Raw genomic sequence first — 20737 nt, 5'->3', positions numbered from 1 at the left:
TACAGACACAAATATGATTAAATGAGTACATTATCCATGCAGACAGACTGAACACTGTTCCTGAATGTTCTCGCTGCGTTTATGTAACGTTTTATTTTCGTAGCTCCACACGATGATTTGGGAGACTTAACAGTTCCCTGTCAGACAAGTCATGTGAAAGCACAATGCAAATCGGACAGACCCCTCAGTCTGTGTCCCACTGACTGATCTTTCACACATAACAATCTCCATGGCAACCCGAGCAGTTGCCATGGCAACTGCCTCCTCACAGTCAGTCCTTCAGCTTGATGTGAGAGCGGTGGCTTCTTGGGTGACAATCTGAGGGAGTAGGCAGGTGTCTCTGACCTTTACCAAGGTCAACCCTCTCCTCCTCTGCCTCTGCTCCTCGCTACAGCTCTCTGTTACTTAAAACTGCTCCTCCCTCCCTCTAGAGGTAAACAGCGTTCTTCATTACCTCCCTTGAGCTCCCAAATCCTTCTCTGTCACAAGCTCCTCTTTGTTTTCCTTCCGTTTCATTTTATGCAACACCCCCATCTTTCACTCTTATCCCCATAGTTATCTCCCGTTTTCCCATCGTTTCCTGGCCTGTCACCCCTTACATAATAAGCCAGGCAAATAGCTAATTGTAACAATAAATTGTAGGAGCAATCAGGCAGAATCAGCCATCAGCAGCCAGGAAGGCCAGTCAAGCCCAGTGGCACACTTAGGCAAGCAGGCTCAGCCCAAACCTCCTCCTCCTTTCTCCCGCTCTCTGGTTCTTTCCTTCCCTAATGCTGTAACGCTGAGTCATAGCTGCCAACCAACACTTCTACAGTGCCAGTCCGAGTGCCAGGACAAACAACACTCTTCCTCTGATACAGACTAATGAAGCAAACATGCAAACACTGTTCAGACATGACTGTGGGCTAACACGCCTGCATATGTAAGGTATATATCAGGCATATATCTTGTCTAACTTTCATGAATAAAACACGTGGAAGTGCTCTAAAGTATAACCTGTACGATCTGTACTCAGTGACACAGAGAAATCAAATAAATCCTATAATCCTAATTCCTTTTCTTTTTACTAAGTGTCAAGATATCCCATCATATACAAGTCTACAAATTTCATTTATTAATAAAAACCTGTGAAAATGTATAAATTTACATAGAGCCAGAGGGTTAAATAACCAAAAGGGGGATTAAGCATCTACACAGAACCAAAACAATAAGCTTCTCCTTCACTGACAGCACGCTTGCCTTCTTTTAGTCTGTACTGAGGCCAGCTTCGGGGTAGCAGGAGAGAGACAGAGAGAGGGATGTGGGACGCAGGTGTGAAGGATAGAAATGGCCATTATGTGACACTGCATCGTACCTGCAGTAAAAACTGCTGGACTACTTCATAAAGTCCCAAGGCTATTTCTCAGATTATAAGCAGCTCGGTGTACTCTCACAGGACACAGATGTAGACAGGTTATAGGGGGATGAAGAATGAGACTGATATTATTGTCTTTTTGTTTACAGTTCTGCTGCAGTGTAGAAACACTGGGCAGAGTTAATAAATTCTGTTCCCTTATCACTGTTCCTGCTGAGTAGTTTCATGTAAATTATCTACAGCAATATACTGGCCAGCATTCTGACTTACTGTTTGAAATAAAGTCCCTGCCAGACCCAGAAAGTCTTCCAGCACCACATGGAGTCCACATATAACAAATCTAATGTAGCACCTTTTAAGATTTTCCCTTATAAGCTCAATTTATTCACAAGATGACACAACAACTGGTGAATTTAAAAAAAAGACACATAATGAGGGCTAGCTAACAGATGAGCTGTTAATGCATGCATAACACTTGTAGAGTTCACAGCATCCATCCAAGATGGCCACCGCGCGGCCTTGTTTGTTTTCTGCAAGTTGCCCGAGCCCTACCTGGTCCCACCAACCGATGAGCCAGGGCTTGGAGCAGGTCTCACAGAAGAGGTCCACTAAGGGTGTCCTGCGCTCCGCTGCTGTCCCACCCCCCTCCAGAACTCCTCCAGCGGCTGCACCGAGGTCCAGCTCTGCCCCTGCCCTCCCCTGCAAGGGACTGTAGCTGGAGGAGCGGGGCAGCCTGTAGCCCCCTGGTACAGGCGAGGGGCAGGGGACGGCGCTGGGTCAATGGCCTCCACCACACCCATGTTGAGGGTGACCGGGGGTTTTGGTCGATGGCACCGGCAGGAGGTTCGGTAGTGGAGTGGGGTAGAGGTGCTGCGAGTCCCCCAGTGGCATGAGGGCGACGTCAGGGTGTGTGGAGAGAGGCCACAGCCAGTCAAGCCGGGACACTCCAGAGTGACGGCTGCCCCAAGAGGGGGTCAAAGGAACAGGGGAAGGGGGTGAGGGCAGGGGCTGCTGGTGCAGATTGTCCTTGCCTACATGCAATACCCCAAAGCAGGCCACCCAGTCACTCCTGAGTCAGGCTCCAGCCTCAGTGTGGTCCGAAGATGAGGGCAAACCAGGAGCCCCCTGGATCCGGCTGCTGTGGAGACTACATCTCATCCCATTTGCTGAGCAGGCTGACCCAAATATATAGTCACTGCAGGGTAAAGGTGGATGGGAGCCGAAAGAGTAAAGATGGAGGCAGGGGAGGCGGGAGACAGGGAGCGATGGACCGTCTGAAGGGCAAAGACAGCAGCGGATGGTGGAAATGAGTGGCAATGTGAGAGAAATGTAAAGAAAAAAAAAGAATGTCACGAGAGCTGGGCTGCTTGACAAACACTAATGAAAAATTTAGATGATGGAGGTGAGGGCAATGGAGAGTTGATGACGGGAGGATAGAAAGATGACTGTGGTTTCGAATAGTGGATGCAAAGGGAGCCTGGATAACAGGAGGACCGGGGAAGGGAGAACGGGCAAACAACTGATGACAGCAAGAGAACAGCAAGAATGGAGAGAAAGAGCGGGAGACAGAATGGGATGCGGGCAGGCCTGTAGCAGACAGTCAGGTTGAAGAATCAAACCAGAGCTGTGGTCTGGAAAAACAGTCTCCCTCTCTGCGTCGGCTGCCCCTCCCCACAGTACGGATCCAGAGGCCCGGCCCAATCCTACCGGTGCATCAGCCCGTCTGTGCCGTCTCACACCGATCCCAGTAACACACAGTCAGAGCACAGGCAGTCAGGCTGCCTCCTGATACCTCCGCAGCACAGTCCTCTGCTCCCAGTCAATCCGTGCATCAGCTGGCCAAAATGCCAGAGGTCTAATCCCGCTGCTTTAGGCTGCCGCTTCTCCTCAAATGCTCTGCCTCTTGCGCCATTTCCCTGGATGCTGTAGACAGCTCTCGCAAGCTAATCAGGCAGTGTGGCTGCAGGCGCGTGCATGTGTGTGAGTGTCTGTGCTCGCCTCTATTCAGATGCCGAGTGCGCATGTGCAACAAGACAGCATGTACGTCTGTCAGAAATATGTGTGTGAGTGAGGGTGTGAGTGTGAGTGAGAGACTGTGTGGGAATATTCATGTGTGCACCTCCATGTTGGCAGCGTGGAGGATGTCTTATTTGCACCTTCTAAGACGCCGCGACATATTCACAGAGACTACGTTTTCACCAAGAGTCTTCCTCTCTCTCTCTGTACATTGTATGTGCACTGACATATAAACTATGTCCCTTCATTCATCACTGTGTTCTTTTCTCCCTCGCTCTTTTCATCACAAGCCTGATTACAAGCACAAAGAACGCTGCTATTTATTAACACAGAGGTGAAGCATGGGATGGATCTCTGGAATAAAACCAACAAGGCACAGGATGCTGTCTCTTTAAGACAGAGCACTATTAAAGGAGCATTGCCTGTGCTTCATTGGTTGTTGCCTAAGCCACATGGCTTGTGGTCAGAGTGGGAAGCCAATGACAAAAAAGGGAAGGGCAGACCCTGCTGCTGTTCGGTAGCAACCAAGGTTACAGCAGAGACATCAGCATCAGGACCTATCCACCCCCCCCACCACCACCCTTCCCTTGTCCTTCCCACCCACAAACCGTCACATCCCACCCTTCTCTACCGCGCTCTCTCTCTCTCTTCCTGTGCCTGCACAAACAGAAGTGCATGCATCCGTAAGAATCCTGCCCATGTGCACACATATGACATATAAACATACTAATGCAAAAATGCACCAAAATTCAATACTACTTACAACCACACCAACCACTAGAGTTGTTTTTTCCCCCCAGCTTTTCAGTATACCAACCAAACAGGAAAGCACTAGCTGAACACAGGACTCCACATCAGTTATTTATGAATACCACAGGACTGCAAATAAACCCAGAATTACTGCAAATGATCACTTTTTTTAAGTAGCACATGAATACTCCAGCTGATGAGTCATGTGCTGAGCAATATTGTGTGAATATGTGTGAAGGTCACATGTGACAGGCATTGGAGGAGGCTGGAAAAGCCTTGTGGATCAGTTTATATGTTGCTCATTATCTCAGCAGGGCGCTTACGCCGAGGTAGGCGAACAGTGAAGGTGAAGCTGAACATATTTGTGTGCGAACAGGTGCCCACCTTATTGGAGGCCATCTCGCTGACTGAGCGGTGGGTCTGAATGGTTTCCAGCTGGTCCAGACACCAGTCCAGCTCCTCCAGAGTTTCCCGAGCCATCTGCTGGTATGTCTCTTCTGGCAGGGGCACACACACCACACACAGACAAAGTATAAATTGGCAGGAAGTGTGAAAAGAGCAACAAAAAAAAAAGAGCAAAAAAAGTCACATAAAGGCACTGATGAGCTAAGATTATGTTCCATTTATGGAGATCTGGGTCACATTCTAGTGATCGCACTTTCTGGCTTCCACCTTGGCTCAAAGATGACATGCACTGCACAGTACTGAATCATAATTAACACAAAAAGCTGAGATTAGTAGAAAATATTCTAGTGAATCACTGTGCTGATAATGTCATGTATCATTCTGACATTTGAAATCAGGATTGAGCTGTTTAATACAAAAAGAGAAAATACCAGTTTTATTAATGAAATAAAAACTGTAAAAATAGTATCTGTTGAACACTTATTTTTCATATCTATTTCACAACTCATGTCTGTATCATAAATTTAAAAAAAAGGCAATGGCGGTCTTGCAAGCTCCTGGCTTCACATTTTCTCAATGAATCCTATAAAAACTAAAGGTTTCAGTTCAAATGAAGCTATTCTTACATGCACTTTGTACATCTGCATGCAAGAAGTGATTAAATTCGACATTTTATTAACCCATATAGCCATAATAGCTTAAGCCTTATAATTAAGATCCACCCAATTTCCTAAAGTCTGCGCAGTGCAGTTGATTAAACATTTCCTCAGTAATAGCCACATAATATTATGTGATGTTCTGCGGTCATTAGGGGAGAGTGGGAGCCTTGGCGTGTCCTTAAAGGAAACTCTCTGGACTGAGAGTTTTAATTAGCTAACAACATACCAGAGAGTGTAGCTTGGGGAACAGTGGGTTGGCTTGTCACTGGTGACCTCCTGTGGACAAAGACAGCATTACATCAGTCTGAGAACTGCCCTCTGCTGCCCCCTGCTGGGGTTCAACACTCATGCAACATGGCAATATGTGGTTTTTAAGGGCTCACACAGGAGATAAAAGAATTTGTATTGATGTTTTTCGTCTTTATGCCCACAAACACTAGACAAGCGGAGGAGTGAATATTAACATTTCATCTGGTACTGAATAACACGGCAAGGTGCGTGTTTTAATAGTGCATACAAAGTCTCTTGTTTCACTTCAAAAATGAAAGCGTCTAAAAATGACTAAAGACAAAGCCTGAGTTCGGCTTTCTTCTCAAAAGCCTTTTGTGGTTTTTGTAATCGTACAGCGAGGGTACACCGCCGTGTAATTATAGATGCTGATAATTCAGTGGCGCATTGCTTTATATATCATATTGACGTGGAACTCAAAGCCTGCCAGCTCGAGCTCCTTCTGTCTACTGCATTACAAGGGAGAATAATTTTAGTGTTATTGACCGTCTCCATCGTCTGGGCACAGAGTCAGGGACATACACCTGAGGCACTGAGCTCTCTGCACTCAGTCTTCAGCTAAAGCTTGTTGGAAATATGCCAAATAATGCACATTATATATTCCTTGAGCATTGTCTGGTCATCATAAACTGGTTAATCATGATGACTAAAGTGTTTCCCCATGGGATCAAGGAAACCGAGACATTTGCATATACACACTGCGAACGAAGCAGGCAGTCGTGACAAGTTAAGTGGGGGGGAAGGGGTGTTTGACAGCATGATACTGACTTGTTAGTGGGTGTTGTGACATTGGCGAGGATGGTGAAGTTGCTTCTTACAGTTCGTAGGCTGGCCAACACCTGGGGGATGGATGGACAGCGTGGGAGGGAAAGAAGGAGGAGGGAGGAGGAAAGAGGAAGGGAGGAAGCAAGGAGTTTGGGGGGGAGGAGGACAAGTTCACTGCACTAATTAGCCGCCTTTTCGAGCCATTTACAGCAATTAAACATGTCAGATGAGGTGCACAGGGAATACGTACCTGAGCAAAAGGGGTGACGATCATGTCTTCGGTATGCCTGCAGGACCAAAGGTGAAAACAAAAAGCAGAGAATGAGAAGAATATGAGTGGTTGTGGCTGCTGCGGTGCTCTGTGTTTGTGTTTATATGAGAGGCTGTATCTGTGAGCTGGATGTTTACAAAGACCTGTGTGGATCTAAACGGGGAAAAAAATCCCTGAAACACATGAAAGGTTTGAGGTTTTTTAAGCTTACTGAAAAACAGACCAGGAAACAGAGCACAACAGTCAATATTATGAGGATTCATCATGATTTCATTAGCATAATGCATGCATAATTACAATTCCATTCCCATTGCTGTGTTGATTGGGATAATGTGTAGTTACTGTGATGTGCGTGAGTGGACACTGTGGGTTTAAAAAAACATGTTTCCATCCTGTCCTCAACATCATGGATCCAAGTGATGGCTTCGTGCTTACCCCTCACTGTTGATGGAGGAGTTGCGTGACATGGTTTTGGGGGACGTGTCGTAGTCTGAGTCTGAGCGGTACAGGAAGGATTCCCTGCGCTGGCTCTGGGGAAAAGAGGGGTGGAGCACCAACCCAGGACTCGCCTGCGAATCCATGGGACTGCGGCCTGGCGAGGGACCATTCTCTGAATCAAAGCTGCGGAGTGAGAGAGGAAAGAGAGAGTACAAGGGTTATAGATGAGTTCCATTTTTGCAGGTTTCTGTTGCTACCTTACTTTATTCACAGTGTCGATAAACATTATCGAGATAACCCTGAATGCCCAGACACGAGTGATGATGCAGCTCAGCCTCTCACAGTGTTTCTCTCTTTTTTTTGTTGGAGTGAATGTTGAAGAAAGCGATGTGACACTTTGCGGCATGAATGCATGCAGCTGTAGCTCTGTGGTTCAGCTGGATTGGCAGGCTGCCACAGGGTTTCTCCGAGAATTACACTTTACTGACATGTCATTTCTCAGAGAGCATTGTGTTTAAGTGAGGAAAACGAGCCACATCAACCGCACATTCTCTCCGGACCAAAGCTTTCTCTCTATCTGGAGGCATGACTGATTGAGAATGTTGATTTTGTTACAGATCTGAGGTTAAAACAAACTACTGGTCGATTAAGGACACTCATACTGAAGTTCCCCTGTGGATTTTAGACATGTAGCAATGCTGGGAAGAAGTTTTTCTATGACTTTTTCTGTCCCCCTTTTCTTGATTGTTGTGCAACACACATGAGGACGCACATGAGCAAATGCGGGTGAGGCAATACTCTATCCTAACAAAGGAATGACCTATATCCACTGATCTGATAATATGTTGCAATAAGTAGAAATGTGCCGGGAAGAAGAAGAGTGAAAGCCAGGAAAAAATCCTAAATACTTTTTAAATGGGTTTGAAAAAAATGGACACATGGGCCACAACTTCACCTATCGTTTTGTGAAGTCCAGTTTTGATGGCTCTTTGTTAGCGTTTTGCCACAATGTTGGAATTTTTACAACCTGAAGTTCCCATACTGTATGTGGACAAAAGGGTGGATTGCTAACTCTTTAGCTAATGCTAAAAAGCTCCACTCTGACACTGCATGGGTGCACAGCTCAGACACTGCTGCTAATTAGAGCTAACACATAAAATATTGGATTTTGCTGACTAAAAGCACGAGCACAGATATCTTGGATGGTAGAGCAAGCCATAAGATATGACAGATAATTCCATTAAAAACACTCCAAAAGGCACCAAAACACAAACCTGTTGAAGAGGGCCGGTTCAAATTAGCAGTGGAAAAGTCATGTGCTTGGCTGCCAGATACCTCCTGCTGTGTTTCCATCAGCTTGTCAAGTTTAAACAGTGATTAATATATATGAAAAAAATCCTCCCCAGCGTTCAAATAAAATGCATCAGGTGTGATGTACATAGGACTTCCAGCCACAGCTAATAATAATTGTCCTCAAGCTTTTAAGACACAGCATATCAATACAAATATAGAATCAAACAGATAGCACAAACAATGGCAACTGCAAACTTTTAAGAGCAAGAGCTAAGAATTACAGGAGACCCATTTCATCAGAAACACAAGTTCTTTTGTTTAAGCCATAGTTTTAGCTTATGCATTCAAATTTTCAAAGCAGTCAATGTCTTTATTTCCAGGGGCAGAATGTTCCAAATTTGAGGACCTTTAACTGTGAAAGACGACTGACCAAATGTTGTTTTACATTTCCTCGCTGCTGAATTTTAAATCATATGATTAACTAAATCGGGGCAAGACCATTCACGGTTTTAAAAGTTAACCTTTAAAAGCAAATATTACTAATAAAATAGCTCAGCATACATTTCTTTCCTGAATTTTACAATGATGCTATTACACTAGGCCTCTAGGTTGAGATCTTTAAAGCCTGTTTGTGTATTGACATTATAGGTTTTATTTATAGGTTGGTACTTGCTACAGAGAGCAAACCCATTTCGTGCCAGGCAGTAAAGATGTTTGACATTTCAACACGGGACTCTGTGGGGATTTTCTCACTCTAGGAGGCAGCTTCGAGGTGCCTATTGGATAAACTACAGCTTTTGCCATCTTTTACTATAGTACCAAATAAATTGTGGCGATAATAACTTCGTTATTGCCTTTTACAGCTCTGCAAATCAACAATTAATTCCCTTCTCCTGAAATTTCAGAGCGTAACCCAGATGAGCTTAACCCAAGGGCTCACAACAACATGCTGCTCAAGTTACACTCCCCTCTTTTTCCCCCCAACCATCTTCAGTCACAAACCTTTAGTCTCCAGCAAACGTCAGCAAAATTCCTCTGGCATTTTTTTTTTGAGATGAAAGCAAGATTAGATTTTGCAACACAGAACTGAAGTCAGTATTGATTCAACAGGGTTTCAGAGTTTGTCGTTATGTAACGAGAAAAAGATGGACAGTGCTCAGGCAGCAGTGCAGACAGACACCAATTTATCTGATGGAATGTGTGAAAGGTATACTGCTGGGTTTATGTTTGCTACACCTAAACAGCAACAAGGATTCCTCATATATATTTACCTGTGTTTAAATGTTGGGATGACAAGGACAGATATGTAGGCGCATTGCACTGCAGCAACAGCAGCAGCAGAGGCAGCATCTATTTTTGATATAGGATCACTTTTATCTCCTCAGCACCTCCTCACGTCTCCTAAACTTCCCAAACTTTTGTTGTCAACACAGTTGTGAACGCCCTTCAGTTCAATTTCTAAAATTAAGCATGAAGTGTGATATTTTTGGAATTTACTTATAAATTGGCCAATTAGGAGGCACTCCTTGCCCCAGAAGGCTTTGAGGATATGGCAGCAGATCAAATTATCATTAAACACGTTTCCTCAGTAATGAAGAAGACATAAGAAATGTCTGCCATGGGGACTCTCTGCAAGCTGCATGCGCTAATCCCTGTTTTTATTTTTTTTATTTTTTTTCTGCAGACTTTCAGAGTAATTATGAGACTTCAACATTCTGAATTCAGCACTTCTCCAAATCTAATCCATCTGACTAATGGTATAACAGTGTGTGCATGGAATAATTTGCTCTGAAATCCACTTTAGTGAGTTGCATTACAGTCGTATTGGACAAACGCTGAAATGCTCACGCCGCACCTGAACTAAGGCATAACTGTTACACATAACTTCTGCATATTTTTTCTCTTTTTCTTTCTTTCTTTTTTTTTAATGAACAAAGATTGCTCAGTCACGACCAGGACATTAAAAGATGAGAGTGTCTTGGTGCACAACTGTACCTGTAAAGGCAGTGAGATGAGCGTCTGCGCTCCTGAATACTGCGGTTCAGTTTCAAGCGCCGAAACAGAGCAGAGCCTCCTCCGTGTCCCCGAGACTGATCCCCTGGCGACACGGGTGAGGTGAGCGGGGGCACCGGAGGTGGACCCTCACTACTCTCCCACAATGTCAGCTGTCGTGTCAGCTTCTTCTGACTCATTGCTGGCCCTGCTGGAGCTGACAGGCGAAGGAAAACTCCCCCAGCCTCCACTTACAACTGGCTGTCTTGCTCTCTGTGGCTGTCTCCCTCCCACGCAGTCCCCCTCATCCACTTTTCAGTGAGTACTCAGGCAGAAAAAAACAAAGCACCTGACGTATGTGCTGCAAACTGTCCTCAATCCAGAGCGAGGTCTAATAACAAGGCCTGATCCTCCCTTTAGTCCTGCTCTTTCACACGTCTCACACTGGAGGAGTCAAATTTCATCAACATGCGTATCCTGTTATGCGATCCTCATGCCCTGGATACCTTAAATCCAGTTCCCCCTTCTTGCATCCTCAGTTTGTTCCCTGGATTAATTCGGGTCTTTTTAATCCTTGCTTGAGCGGGTTTGTGTGTTCCTCACCCCTGACAGCCTCACAGAGAGCTCTTCTGATGTTTCACCACATCATCTCTGATTCCCATACAGGCTGACCCAGACCGGACCTCCGTCCCTTCCTGGTCTCCACGTTGCTGTTGCTGTCACGTTCACAACTCTTAAGACATCCCTGCCGCAACAGACACGGAGAGGCTCGTAACAGCCTCTGCTAATTTCCTAATTAGCCAGCCTTTTGCCCTCTAATCTAAGTTTTTCTCCCCCTCCCACCTCCTTGATGAAAGCATGTGCTCTCACTATCCTTATCTCTCTGCTCACACTTCCTCTGCAGCAACAGGAAGGCTGATCAGTACGAGTAACAGACCACAGGCGAGAGAATAGAGAAACACGCAGAGCCTGTGTAATGAGGATTTGAAGAGGAGATACAAACAGCCCAAAAAAGAGAGGAGGAGAAAAGAGAGCAAGAGAGAGAGAGGGAAAAAAAGTCAGGGGAAAATGGGTTGACTCATACCCCTGTGTAAATGTTTACACGATCTACTAAAAGAGCGTGCAAGGTTTGCGCCCAAAACATTTTGTATTTTGACATCAACAACCTTCACCAGCAGCACTTTCTGTGGCCTTTAGATGTGAACAGACACGGTGCTAGCATAATATTCTCTATGAGCAACAATTAGAGCATGAAATAGCTTTCAGACAAGGTGCATAGGTCAACCACATCTAATTCAGTGATGGCATTGTAGATAGTAATAGTAGACAGCCCCAAGCTGAATTTTTTGTAACACTTACGTTGTGAAGAGTGCAGCTCTTTTTTTGTTGTTGTTGGGTTTTTTTTAACACGCCACTAAAAATGATGAAACAAGTCTCTGTAGTGTTTATTAAAACTAAGTTGGAGCCACTGAAGCACTGCAGGTGTCAGGTTAGCTGTCAGCACTGTTCCTGAGGTGTTATTTGTTACTTTCATACCAGGAGGCATTGATTAATAGCTTTGTGACTAACTGATTAACCCTGAAATTACCAAAATGGCATTTGGAAACAACGCTGCTGGAAATTTAGCAATTTCCTTTGAATAGAGAAAGAGTGTGTGCAATTTATTTAGATACTGTACCAAAATGTCTTGGTAATAACCACAGTGTTTATTGTTTTACATTGACCAGCGATGTGTAATACTCCATGATGACATAGTTACTGAAGTTAAAAAAATCAAACTGTGTGAATAAGTTGTAGCCGTGTGAAAAAAGTGCACCCCAGGAACAACATAAAGTAATCATTTTCTTTATGACTTTATGAGTCACTCACGTCGTTGTGGAAGAATTTTTTTGCAACTCATCTTTCGCAATGTTGGGCCATATCATTGAGGTTTGTGGGCATTAGTTGGTGCAGAGCTCTCTTAAGGTCTCTCCACAGCTTTCTTAGCAAGGTTAATGTCTGGACGTTGACTCGACTATTGCATCACCTTAACTTTTTTCTTTTTTGTGGTCGATTTGCTGCCATGCACGAGCTCACTGTCCCGCTTCACAATCTAGTTTCCGTTAAACTTTAGCTCGACAGATGACCTCACCTGGAATTCCAGAATGCTTTGGTACACAGAGGAGTTTATGGTCGATTTGATGCAAGGTGCCGAGGTCGTGTGGCTGCAAAACAAACTCAGATCATCACCCCTCCACCACCGTGCTCACAGTTGGTACGTGGTGTTTATGCTGACGTACTGTGTTTGGCTTTCTCCAAACATGGTGCTGTGCACCGTGGCGAAACATCTCCACTTTGGTTTCCTCTGTCCAAATGACGTTGCTCTAGAAGGGTTTGGGTGTGTTGAGATGCAGCTTTGCAAATTTAAGTTGTGTTCTTCTGTTCTGTTTTACAGAAAACAGGCTTTCTCCTGGATCCTTCCAAACGAGTCATACTTGTTTCTGTCTTTTTCAAAGTGAACTGTCATTAACTTTAACGTTTAGGATGCTGTCGAAATTTGACTGTAGAGTCTGAGATGTAGGTCTCAGGTGTTTTTGCATCTTCTCTGTGTCGTGTAACCTTGGAGGGAATTTGGTGTGAACTCCACTCCTGGAAGATTAACAACTACCATGAACGTTTCCCACCAGTGAATAATGGAATGACTTTATATTTTTTTGGAATTAGTTTTTTAGATCAACTATCATAAAAAAAGAAAAAATATTTTAAAAGTCTGTCAAAAACTAAAGGTAACTTTCAGTAAGTTACCAAATTAACTTTTTTATACCCAAATTTGAGGCGACACACTGGACTTCACTGAGAAATTAATGAAGCATAACATTTAACCACTAAAATTAAGTAAAAAATGACATTTAATTTCTGTTCAGGAATGCAATTAATTAACTGTAATTTAGCATCTTAATTAAAAAAATAGATTTTTTCTGCTTTTTTTGCAAATTTGAAATTTCATGGATGACAACAATAATTATATTTAAGCATTAAAAATCACAATTTTAACTGGAAAAAGCTTGCACATCCTGGTGAATTAACCATTATAGGAACAATTACCGATATGGTAATTTAAGGCAACTGTGATAAACATTGCATTTTGTGGGGATATATATATATATATATATATATATATATATATATTTGGGAACAGTTCACATATTCGTGCAACAGAAACGCTGTTAATTTTTTATGTCTGTGCTGCAGGTTGTTCTGCTTCCGCAGTAAAAAGAATAATTAATACAGTTGATGTTTTAGAGGCTTTCATACTGCTGATTGTTTACTAAATACAATTCTTAATTTCTGCTTGTCTAAGTGGAAAATGTAATCCAAACGCTTCCTGTTTTTGGTTGCAGGACTAACCTTTTGTCCCTGTTTGGGATACAGATATTTCAAATTGTGGAAGTCTGCGTGCAAATGTATACAAACCTACATTTGTGTGTGTGTGTTTGTGTGTGTGTGCGTGTGTGTGTGTGTGTGTTTTTGTGTGTGTCAGCAGTGAGAAGACAAAAAGAAGAAAGCTATTCAAACTCTGTGTCACAATTTGAATATACACTGCGCACATACCGAATGAGAGCATAAATGAGATGACTTGTGAATAGTATCTGTTTTTCCTTCAGCCTTTTTCTGCAACAGCAGCTTGAGGAGAAAAAAACAAAGCAAAAAGAACCCAAGCAAAACCTGCTGCATGAATTCAGTGTTCCACCTTTCAGCAGGCGGCTTAAAGCCTGAGCACTGCGAAGAACACGCCGAAGATAAGATGCCTCGTCGAGCCGTTTCCTTCTCGCCTCTTGCCTTCTGCGTTCATTGGTTTACTTTTCCCTCTGAATCTGTCTTTTCCCTCACTTCTCTTCCTGGTGGAGAGAGCAACTACCGTTTGTTTGTGATGCACTCGGGATGGATGGTGGAGCTCATCTTGGAAAGTCACTTATGAAAAGGCCTTGCATACAGCCTGTTTGAACAGTGCCTTTCAATGCCAGACTTTGGGAAAATGTCAAGAATTCAAATTCACTTGACAGTTACTGTTGTAATCTCTGGAGAGCTGATGAAGAGACAATTATTCTATCTCCTTTTAAATACCAAGTCCCAGCTCAATAATAGCTGGTGAAACCTCTCAAAGTGACTCATGCACACCCGTGGTTGTTACACACGCGCGCGCGAACACATACTGGCAAAAACACACCCCGATGATACGCTTAAGCGCACACACAGATGAGCGTTAATGCTGAAACTCTTTTGTTTTCAATCAACACTATAAAAAGGCAAACTAGATGCACGCACATACACACACGGACACGCACACATATACGCAGGGTGATTATAAGCCGGGCTATGGGCAGCTCTCTTGGTTTCATTATGTGAAAGCTGAGTCCCTGGAGTGTATTGCTGCAGACAATGACATGATGATCAGAGGTTTCAGGGGGAAGGGGGGATTTGTGCCAACAGAGTCACTCCTTCTAATGGCGATAGCAAACCATCTCTGTCGTGATTAAAGCTGCTGTTTCTCATATAGCTACCTGAATGTTTCCCCCTGTGAATGACTGGGGCTCTGTGACGCACGCCTATGGTTATAGATATGTGTTAACTATGCGGTTTGGTTTGCATGACTGAGAGATGTAGTCAGTCAGTGACTTGGAAAATAAAGCTAATTTCCTGCATGCTCACTAACCCTATAACATCAAGCTGCATTGTATTTACGCTGAGAAGTCTTATGCACAGGTATTAATGCATCTCTCTAGTTGCTTATTAAATTACAGCCTTTTCTTACAAAGAGTCCTTGTGTGCAGAGAGAACCACGAAAATTGGACTGTGCTGCAGCAGCACTTCATTTAGTCTCTTCACTGCATACATTTCTGCAACGAAAGGGGAAGTCTGGTTTCATGTCATTACTACAGCAGGCTTCAAAGGGCTACGGAGCCCTAAGTCAATACAGCGATTAGTTTAATTAAACCTATAAGTCCATATGAGAGCGTAGAGGAGATTTACATACACTCCCTCCATTGAACGTCGCTTGCTATCGATTATTCATTAACAGTCATCACGAGGAAGCCCCTGGCAGGGGCAGCCTGCTGCCATATCAGCGTTTTCCCAACAGTCTGGTTGGTGTCAGCTCTGCTTTCTCCCCATCACACTGTGCACTGCTGTTAATCAGACCTCTCTGAAGGGATGAAGCAACACTCATCCATTTAAACTACTGTAAAAAAGAAACGATATACTCCAACCCCCCCCCCACAATCCTTTTTCTTAATTTTCTTCAGTTCAGCGAGTTAATGATTAACCTGTGTGAGTCCGTCAGCCTTTCTCTCTTCAGTCTGTACTCTCAGCCTTAGTGGAGAATGACAGTTATTTCCTGCCCCCGCTTCCTCCTCTCCCAAGCAAGCACAGATGCTTATTTCCACGTGCAATTTCAGCCTCCCCTCCACAACATTCCCCCCTCCACACACACACACACCCACCCATGAGCTGTGCCTCACCCAGGCATTTAGCACCTGGCTGATTGCTACCACTGTGGGGGCGGCAGTCAGGCCAGTTGAAGGGAAGAGGAGTGAGGACTTGCAAATTGGGAAAGGCTGCTACTTTTATAGGCTGACCATGTAATCACAGCTGTACTCTTATTGCTGCTGTTGAATCATCAGCGGATCTATCGAGCACATTAGGCCTTTTTATTACGAAGCACTCTCAGGCTGGGGCAAAGCTTTTAGGGCAGCGTGCCCGTAACTGACACATCTCAAATGACATGTCCAAAGCAGGCTTGCCATCTCCGCTTGCCTCAGCTTGCCCTTTGTGTTCTCAGGCAAACACCAGATAAGAAGAGAGATAGAGGCACGCTCATGACTCCTTACATTTTAATGCCGACATTTACAGAACAATGCACAAGAGGCAAGCGCTCTGAAGGGAAAGTGCTGGAGCCAAGCCACATGGGCAACAAAAGGGCATTTGGTCACTGGAGCTTCACAGTGCTGGGGTGAGAGTAATGCAATGGCATAGATGGAAAAGGGGGGAAAAAAAGGGCAGGACACAGTAATAATCAGTTAGACAGAGATGCGAGAAGACTGCTTATGGTGCAGTAACTGGCTGGTCAGGAGGCACCCTCTAAAATCCCCCGAATTTGCTGAAATCTGCTAATGTGTCATCACTAATTCAATAATTAAATCAAGTCTCCTGTTGTTACACTCATAACGATTTAAGAACTTATAATCAGATATTTAAGCGTCTTGATTCGTTGTGACCTGGCAGCTGAACGCTCATTAAACTCATCAAATTATGTTCGTTAAGAAACATTGCCACCTTATTAGCATACCAGCCAGCATCCATTCATGCTGATTTAAATCTTTCCAGAAATCTCATTCCTTATCCAGCTCAAAAAAAAAAACCCCCCATCTGCATTCAGAAGGCATTATTGAGTCTTTTCATCCATGCATCAGAGATGAGTCACAGATATTTTCTACAATAAAAATCAAAACAGTGCTAACCCCTGACGAAAATTCAGATCCACTTCAGCCCCTACCCCCACGCTTTCACTTTTCAAGAGTTTCACATTTCACCAGTAATACTGGACTCCACATTGTGAGAAAAACCGCACTCATTACATGGCGCCCTATGACCAAAAGTAAACCAGATGAGTAAATTTCAAAATGACTGAATGGTTGTTTGCTGCTACTTTTCAACAGCTTTGGTTTCTACTTGAAACTCTTGTTAAAGGTTTTAAGTCGGCTGCTGTCAGAATCCTGTTGCTTAGATCAGCATATTTACTGAATTGAGGGTTTTTATTAGGCAGTTAATAACAGTTAACTGTCCAATTTAAGAGACTACATTAGAGAGTTATTCAGAGTGAAGGAGTTCTATATATTGATAATATGATGTTGAATATTTTATAAATATATAATACAAATATTTGACATATTATTTGTGGAAAACATAATAATTACCAACTCAAGAATCATTAATTAATCAGCGTGTTTGCAAGATAATAATAGTTTCGATTACACACTGGAGTATTTAAAGCTCTCTCGAGTTTCAATTCACAATAATTTAACATGATCAAACTTCTACTTCTCCTATAATACGTCTCATATTTGAAGACTGCTGCATTTTATCTTACAACACGCAGGGTGTTATGGGCATGAGTATCTACATCAAGTCTGAAATTTTGTGTGTTCTCTGTTTGGGTTTTAGTGTTTGACCGTTTTTGGGGGGGGGTTTTATGCCGACATTCTTGGCTTTGGACATAATGGAAAGCAGAAAAAAACACCTGTGGCCTTCTGATGGGAGATGTTTTGGAAGGGGAGGGAGATAGTTGAGGCTTACAGGTCAGAGTGACCCACTAATGGTGGTAAACAGAGCGCGGGGAAGTTTCTGTTTCTCTAAGCTGAACACATGCTTAGATGAGATCATGAGTGGAATTTTACAGAGAAGGATTGGTTAGTAAACCACTTGCTGTAACAGCGAGAGCCCCCAAGAGCCCAAAAGAGATGTAATCTGAAGTTTCGTCTGCAGTAGTTAATGCATTTATTAGCAACAGTTTGAGATTTTAGCTTAGTGAGTAAATTTGCATTCAGTTTTTCACACAGCAGTATGTTGCTAAAAGGGTTTGTCCTTTTTAGCAACAATAGCATTACCTAAAATTACCCTAAAGAAAGACAACTAAAGTTCTGTTTTTGATGCCCTAAACCAAGAAACCACGCTGGTCACATCAGCTCTATATCTTCCAGAGGCATGTGATGCCTTTGCACATCTCATATTTTCTAATTCTATTATGTATTTCTGTTCACATTCAAAATTATAGATCAAATACCTTTTGGACATAATTTAACAGTGCATAACTTAGCAGCTTTATTTAGACAGAATTAAGTTCAAGGTTAAGGGCAACACAATTTTGGGAAGCAACATTAGCTAGTAGCAATGTATGGAAGCCGTGCTGGGTGTACTGACTTCTTTGAGACTAGGATTAATGCTTGGAGCGTCCACTGCGATGTGTGAAATTCATTCTCAGCAGTGAGGAATGTTTTCACTGACAACCATCCGGCACACCATGCACATAATGCGTAATTTATGGTAATGCAGTTGTGTCCATTTGCGTGTGTATTTCCCTACAAACAGCATACGGAGAGGTGTTTTCACCCTGTTGTCTAAAATCCCAACCGCATGTTGCTGGATGTGAATGGCACTGTGTGTCACTGGTTTGCTGTCTGGTTGATTAGTGTTGCTAGAGGGGAGTGACAGCAGAGTTCATCAGGAATGGCAGAAGTGCAGATAAATCAAAGATCAAAATATATAATATGAAAGCCACAGACAGCAGCTGCAGTTGAAATTATTATTATTATTATTATTATATATTATTATTATTATTACATATTATTATAGATTATTATTGTTTTTAAACACTTCGTTTCGCTTCAGCTCTTCGTACGTTATAACATCACTCTTCTTCACGACTGGCTGACAGGCGAAAAACAACAGAAGGAAGAGTCGTCCGCAGACCGGTTTTACCACATACTTTGTACACCGCCTCCATCAACAGCAGACACTCTCTGCAGGTAGACAGGTCTTTCATAGACTGCCAGAGGACTTGCAACACACTACCACTGCTGAACTGTAATTTCAGCACAGGGTAGAACATGTTTGAAAGAAACCTTAAATGCAAATGCCTTCTCAGGGCTTGCTGTGTGCCAGACAAGGTGGGACCCAGATACAGGACTCACTGAGAACAATGTAAAAACTAAAAAACTGCTTTACTGCTGAAGACTTGCAAAAAATGTAAGAAAACTTAAGCCAGGAACAAACCATCTCTGGAGAAGTATCACCAGGAGAAAACATGAGCAGGAACACATACACAGCTAGAGGGGAGACAACGACAATGTGAGAGAACAGAGGGAGACTGAGGACATAATACACACACAGGATAATGAGAGGATGGACAACAGTTGGGACACAGCTGGAACAAATCAGGGGGTAACGAGACAAAGGAGATTAAATAGAACACAACTCACAGTGAATGAGAGACTATCAAAATAAAACAGGAAGTAACGAGCACAGAGACCCAGACTATGAGACACAAACTTGACACAGAGACGAGAAGCTAGAAGGACGAGGTCCTCGAGTGATCCCACTCTGAGACACAGTGCATCCAGATATTTTAAATGGTGAGTTTAAGAAACTGTTCTGTGATCATTCTAGCTCAAACTGAGGAGTCTGTGGTAAGAATATTTAGTGTTTTAGGATCAAAACATAAGGTGTTAAGCATCTTTTTTTTTAGTGTTAATGCCATTTTTTTATCCTATGATTATATATCCTAAAAAGCAGGCAGCAGGTTTCTAACCCTGTTCAAAATCCAGACCCCTTGTTAAAACTGGATGCCCAGGTCTTACAGGTTTGGGCTTGCTTCCTTAATAACATGTCATTAGCAGTAATTAATGGCAGATTCAGTCCTCTTATGTGAAGTTGGTGCTTCAGGCTTATTATTGATGTGCAGGAGTCAATAGAAGCAAGTGGTTAGTGGACTGTGCTAAGCTAGGGAGCTTGTTGCTCCTTGTTGGTGCAGGAGAGAGGCGTTAAGGTACTTGGGTTGTCACACTCATTAATATCAATATTGATATTGCAATCCATTAACACATTGTCACTCAAAAGGTGTTTAATGCATGAAAATACAATATACTGAACTTCTAGGCTATAAACAGCATGTTTATTATTGCGCTTGGTTGGTATCTCTGTTTTGTTTTTGTTTTTTTACAGTACAGTGGCTCTCATCTCCTTCAACCCTGCCATGTCTGCTGTCCGCTCCCTCGGTGGTCTATCCCACCCGTCCAGCTCTATTCTGCTGTGGTCAGATCAGAGAGCCAAAGATTACAGCAGATTATCCTGCCCACAGGATCGCAACCCAACTCCAGGCGGCCGAACACAGAGCTGGCTTCAGCCTCTGAAAGTGCGCACAACACAGGCCTTTCAAGAAGAACCCAGAGGGACCGGCCGCAATCACACACCTGGCAAATGCCACAGGAAAGGGATTTATTTTATGAGCTACACTAGACAGGATAATCAGCATTTATTCCGCAAAGCAACAGACCCTTCACTTTGTGAAAGGACAGCCACTGCCAGCCCCCTTAATCTATTAGTGCACTGTACAAAATAAATTCCACTGGGATTGAGGGGTTCACGTACAAAGCTTTGAGTGTTTTCTTTCACCTGAGGAATCTGGGTTCTGCTGCTCTGTGGGTTGCTTTACACTTTGTATTCTTCGAAACCCACCAGAGGCATCTGTCACTTTACATCAGCAGATCTCTGAACTCCTGAAAACTCACAGGAGTCTCTCGTCTCCAGGTGGAGAGTAGCCCATTTTGTCGCCTTCCGGTTGCAAATTTGTGAAACAGCCAACAGCACAACACACAAAATCAGAAAACATGCTTCATGTAGTGGCCCTCCTTTGCTCACTGTACACGTTAATTTGATTTGAAACTATGAAGTTATTCTGCCTCTCTGCTTTAA

At 43.4% G+C, this 20737-nt stretch overlaps 1 protein-coding gene and 1 long non-coding RNA gene across 6 annotated transcripts in view; one reads left to right on the top strand and one right to left on the bottom strand.

The window, feature by feature from the left end:
• LOC106097997 (uncharacterized) overlaps positions 1–20416 on the top strand; it is a 32193-nt gene extending 11777 nt beyond the window's left edge. The window contains exons 3-4 of one of the 2 annotated variants that reach the window (XR_002061824.2): positions 4497–4606; positions 19988–20416. This is a non-coding gene — a long non-coding RNA (uncharacterized LOC106097997). The remainder of the gene's footprint in view (positions 1–4496; positions 4607–19987) is intronic. The other variant, XR_002061825.2, reaches the window with a different exon arrangement.
• The window catches only part of pde4a (phosphodiesterase 4A, cAMP-specific), a 48338-nt gene that overhangs the window by 10006 nt on the left and 17595 nt on the right, over positions 1–20737 (bottom strand). For 2 of the 4 annotated variants that reach the window (XM_025906339.1, XM_005468743.4), the window contains 5 exons: positions 6944–7129; positions 6488–6524; positions 6241–6311; positions 5411–5460; positions 4505–4617 (listed from right to left, as the gene is read on the bottom strand). In XM_025906339.1, coding sequence (XP_025762124.1) covers positions 4505–4617; positions 5411–5460; positions 6241–6311; positions 6488–6524; positions 6944–7129 — 457 coding nt within the window. Of the gene's footprint in view, positions 1–1906; positions 3907–4504; positions 4618–5410; positions 5461–6240; positions 6312–6487; positions 6525–6943; positions 7130–10234; positions 11187–20737 lie in introns of those variants that run through there. The other 2 variants (XM_003442200.5, XM_025906341.1) reach the window with 2 other exon arrangements.

The sequence above is a fragment of the Oreochromis niloticus genome, linkage group LG4, assembly GCF_001858045.2.
Source record: "Oreochromis niloticus isolate F11D_XX linkage group LG4, O_niloticus_UMD_NMBU, whole genome shotgun sequence".
Lineage (NCBI taxonomy): Eukaryota > Metazoa > Chordata > Actinopteri > Cichliformes > Cichlidae > Oreochromis > Oreochromis niloticus.
Note: the sequence above shows the minus strand (reverse complement) of the source record. Positions and strands in the feature narration are given on the sequence as shown.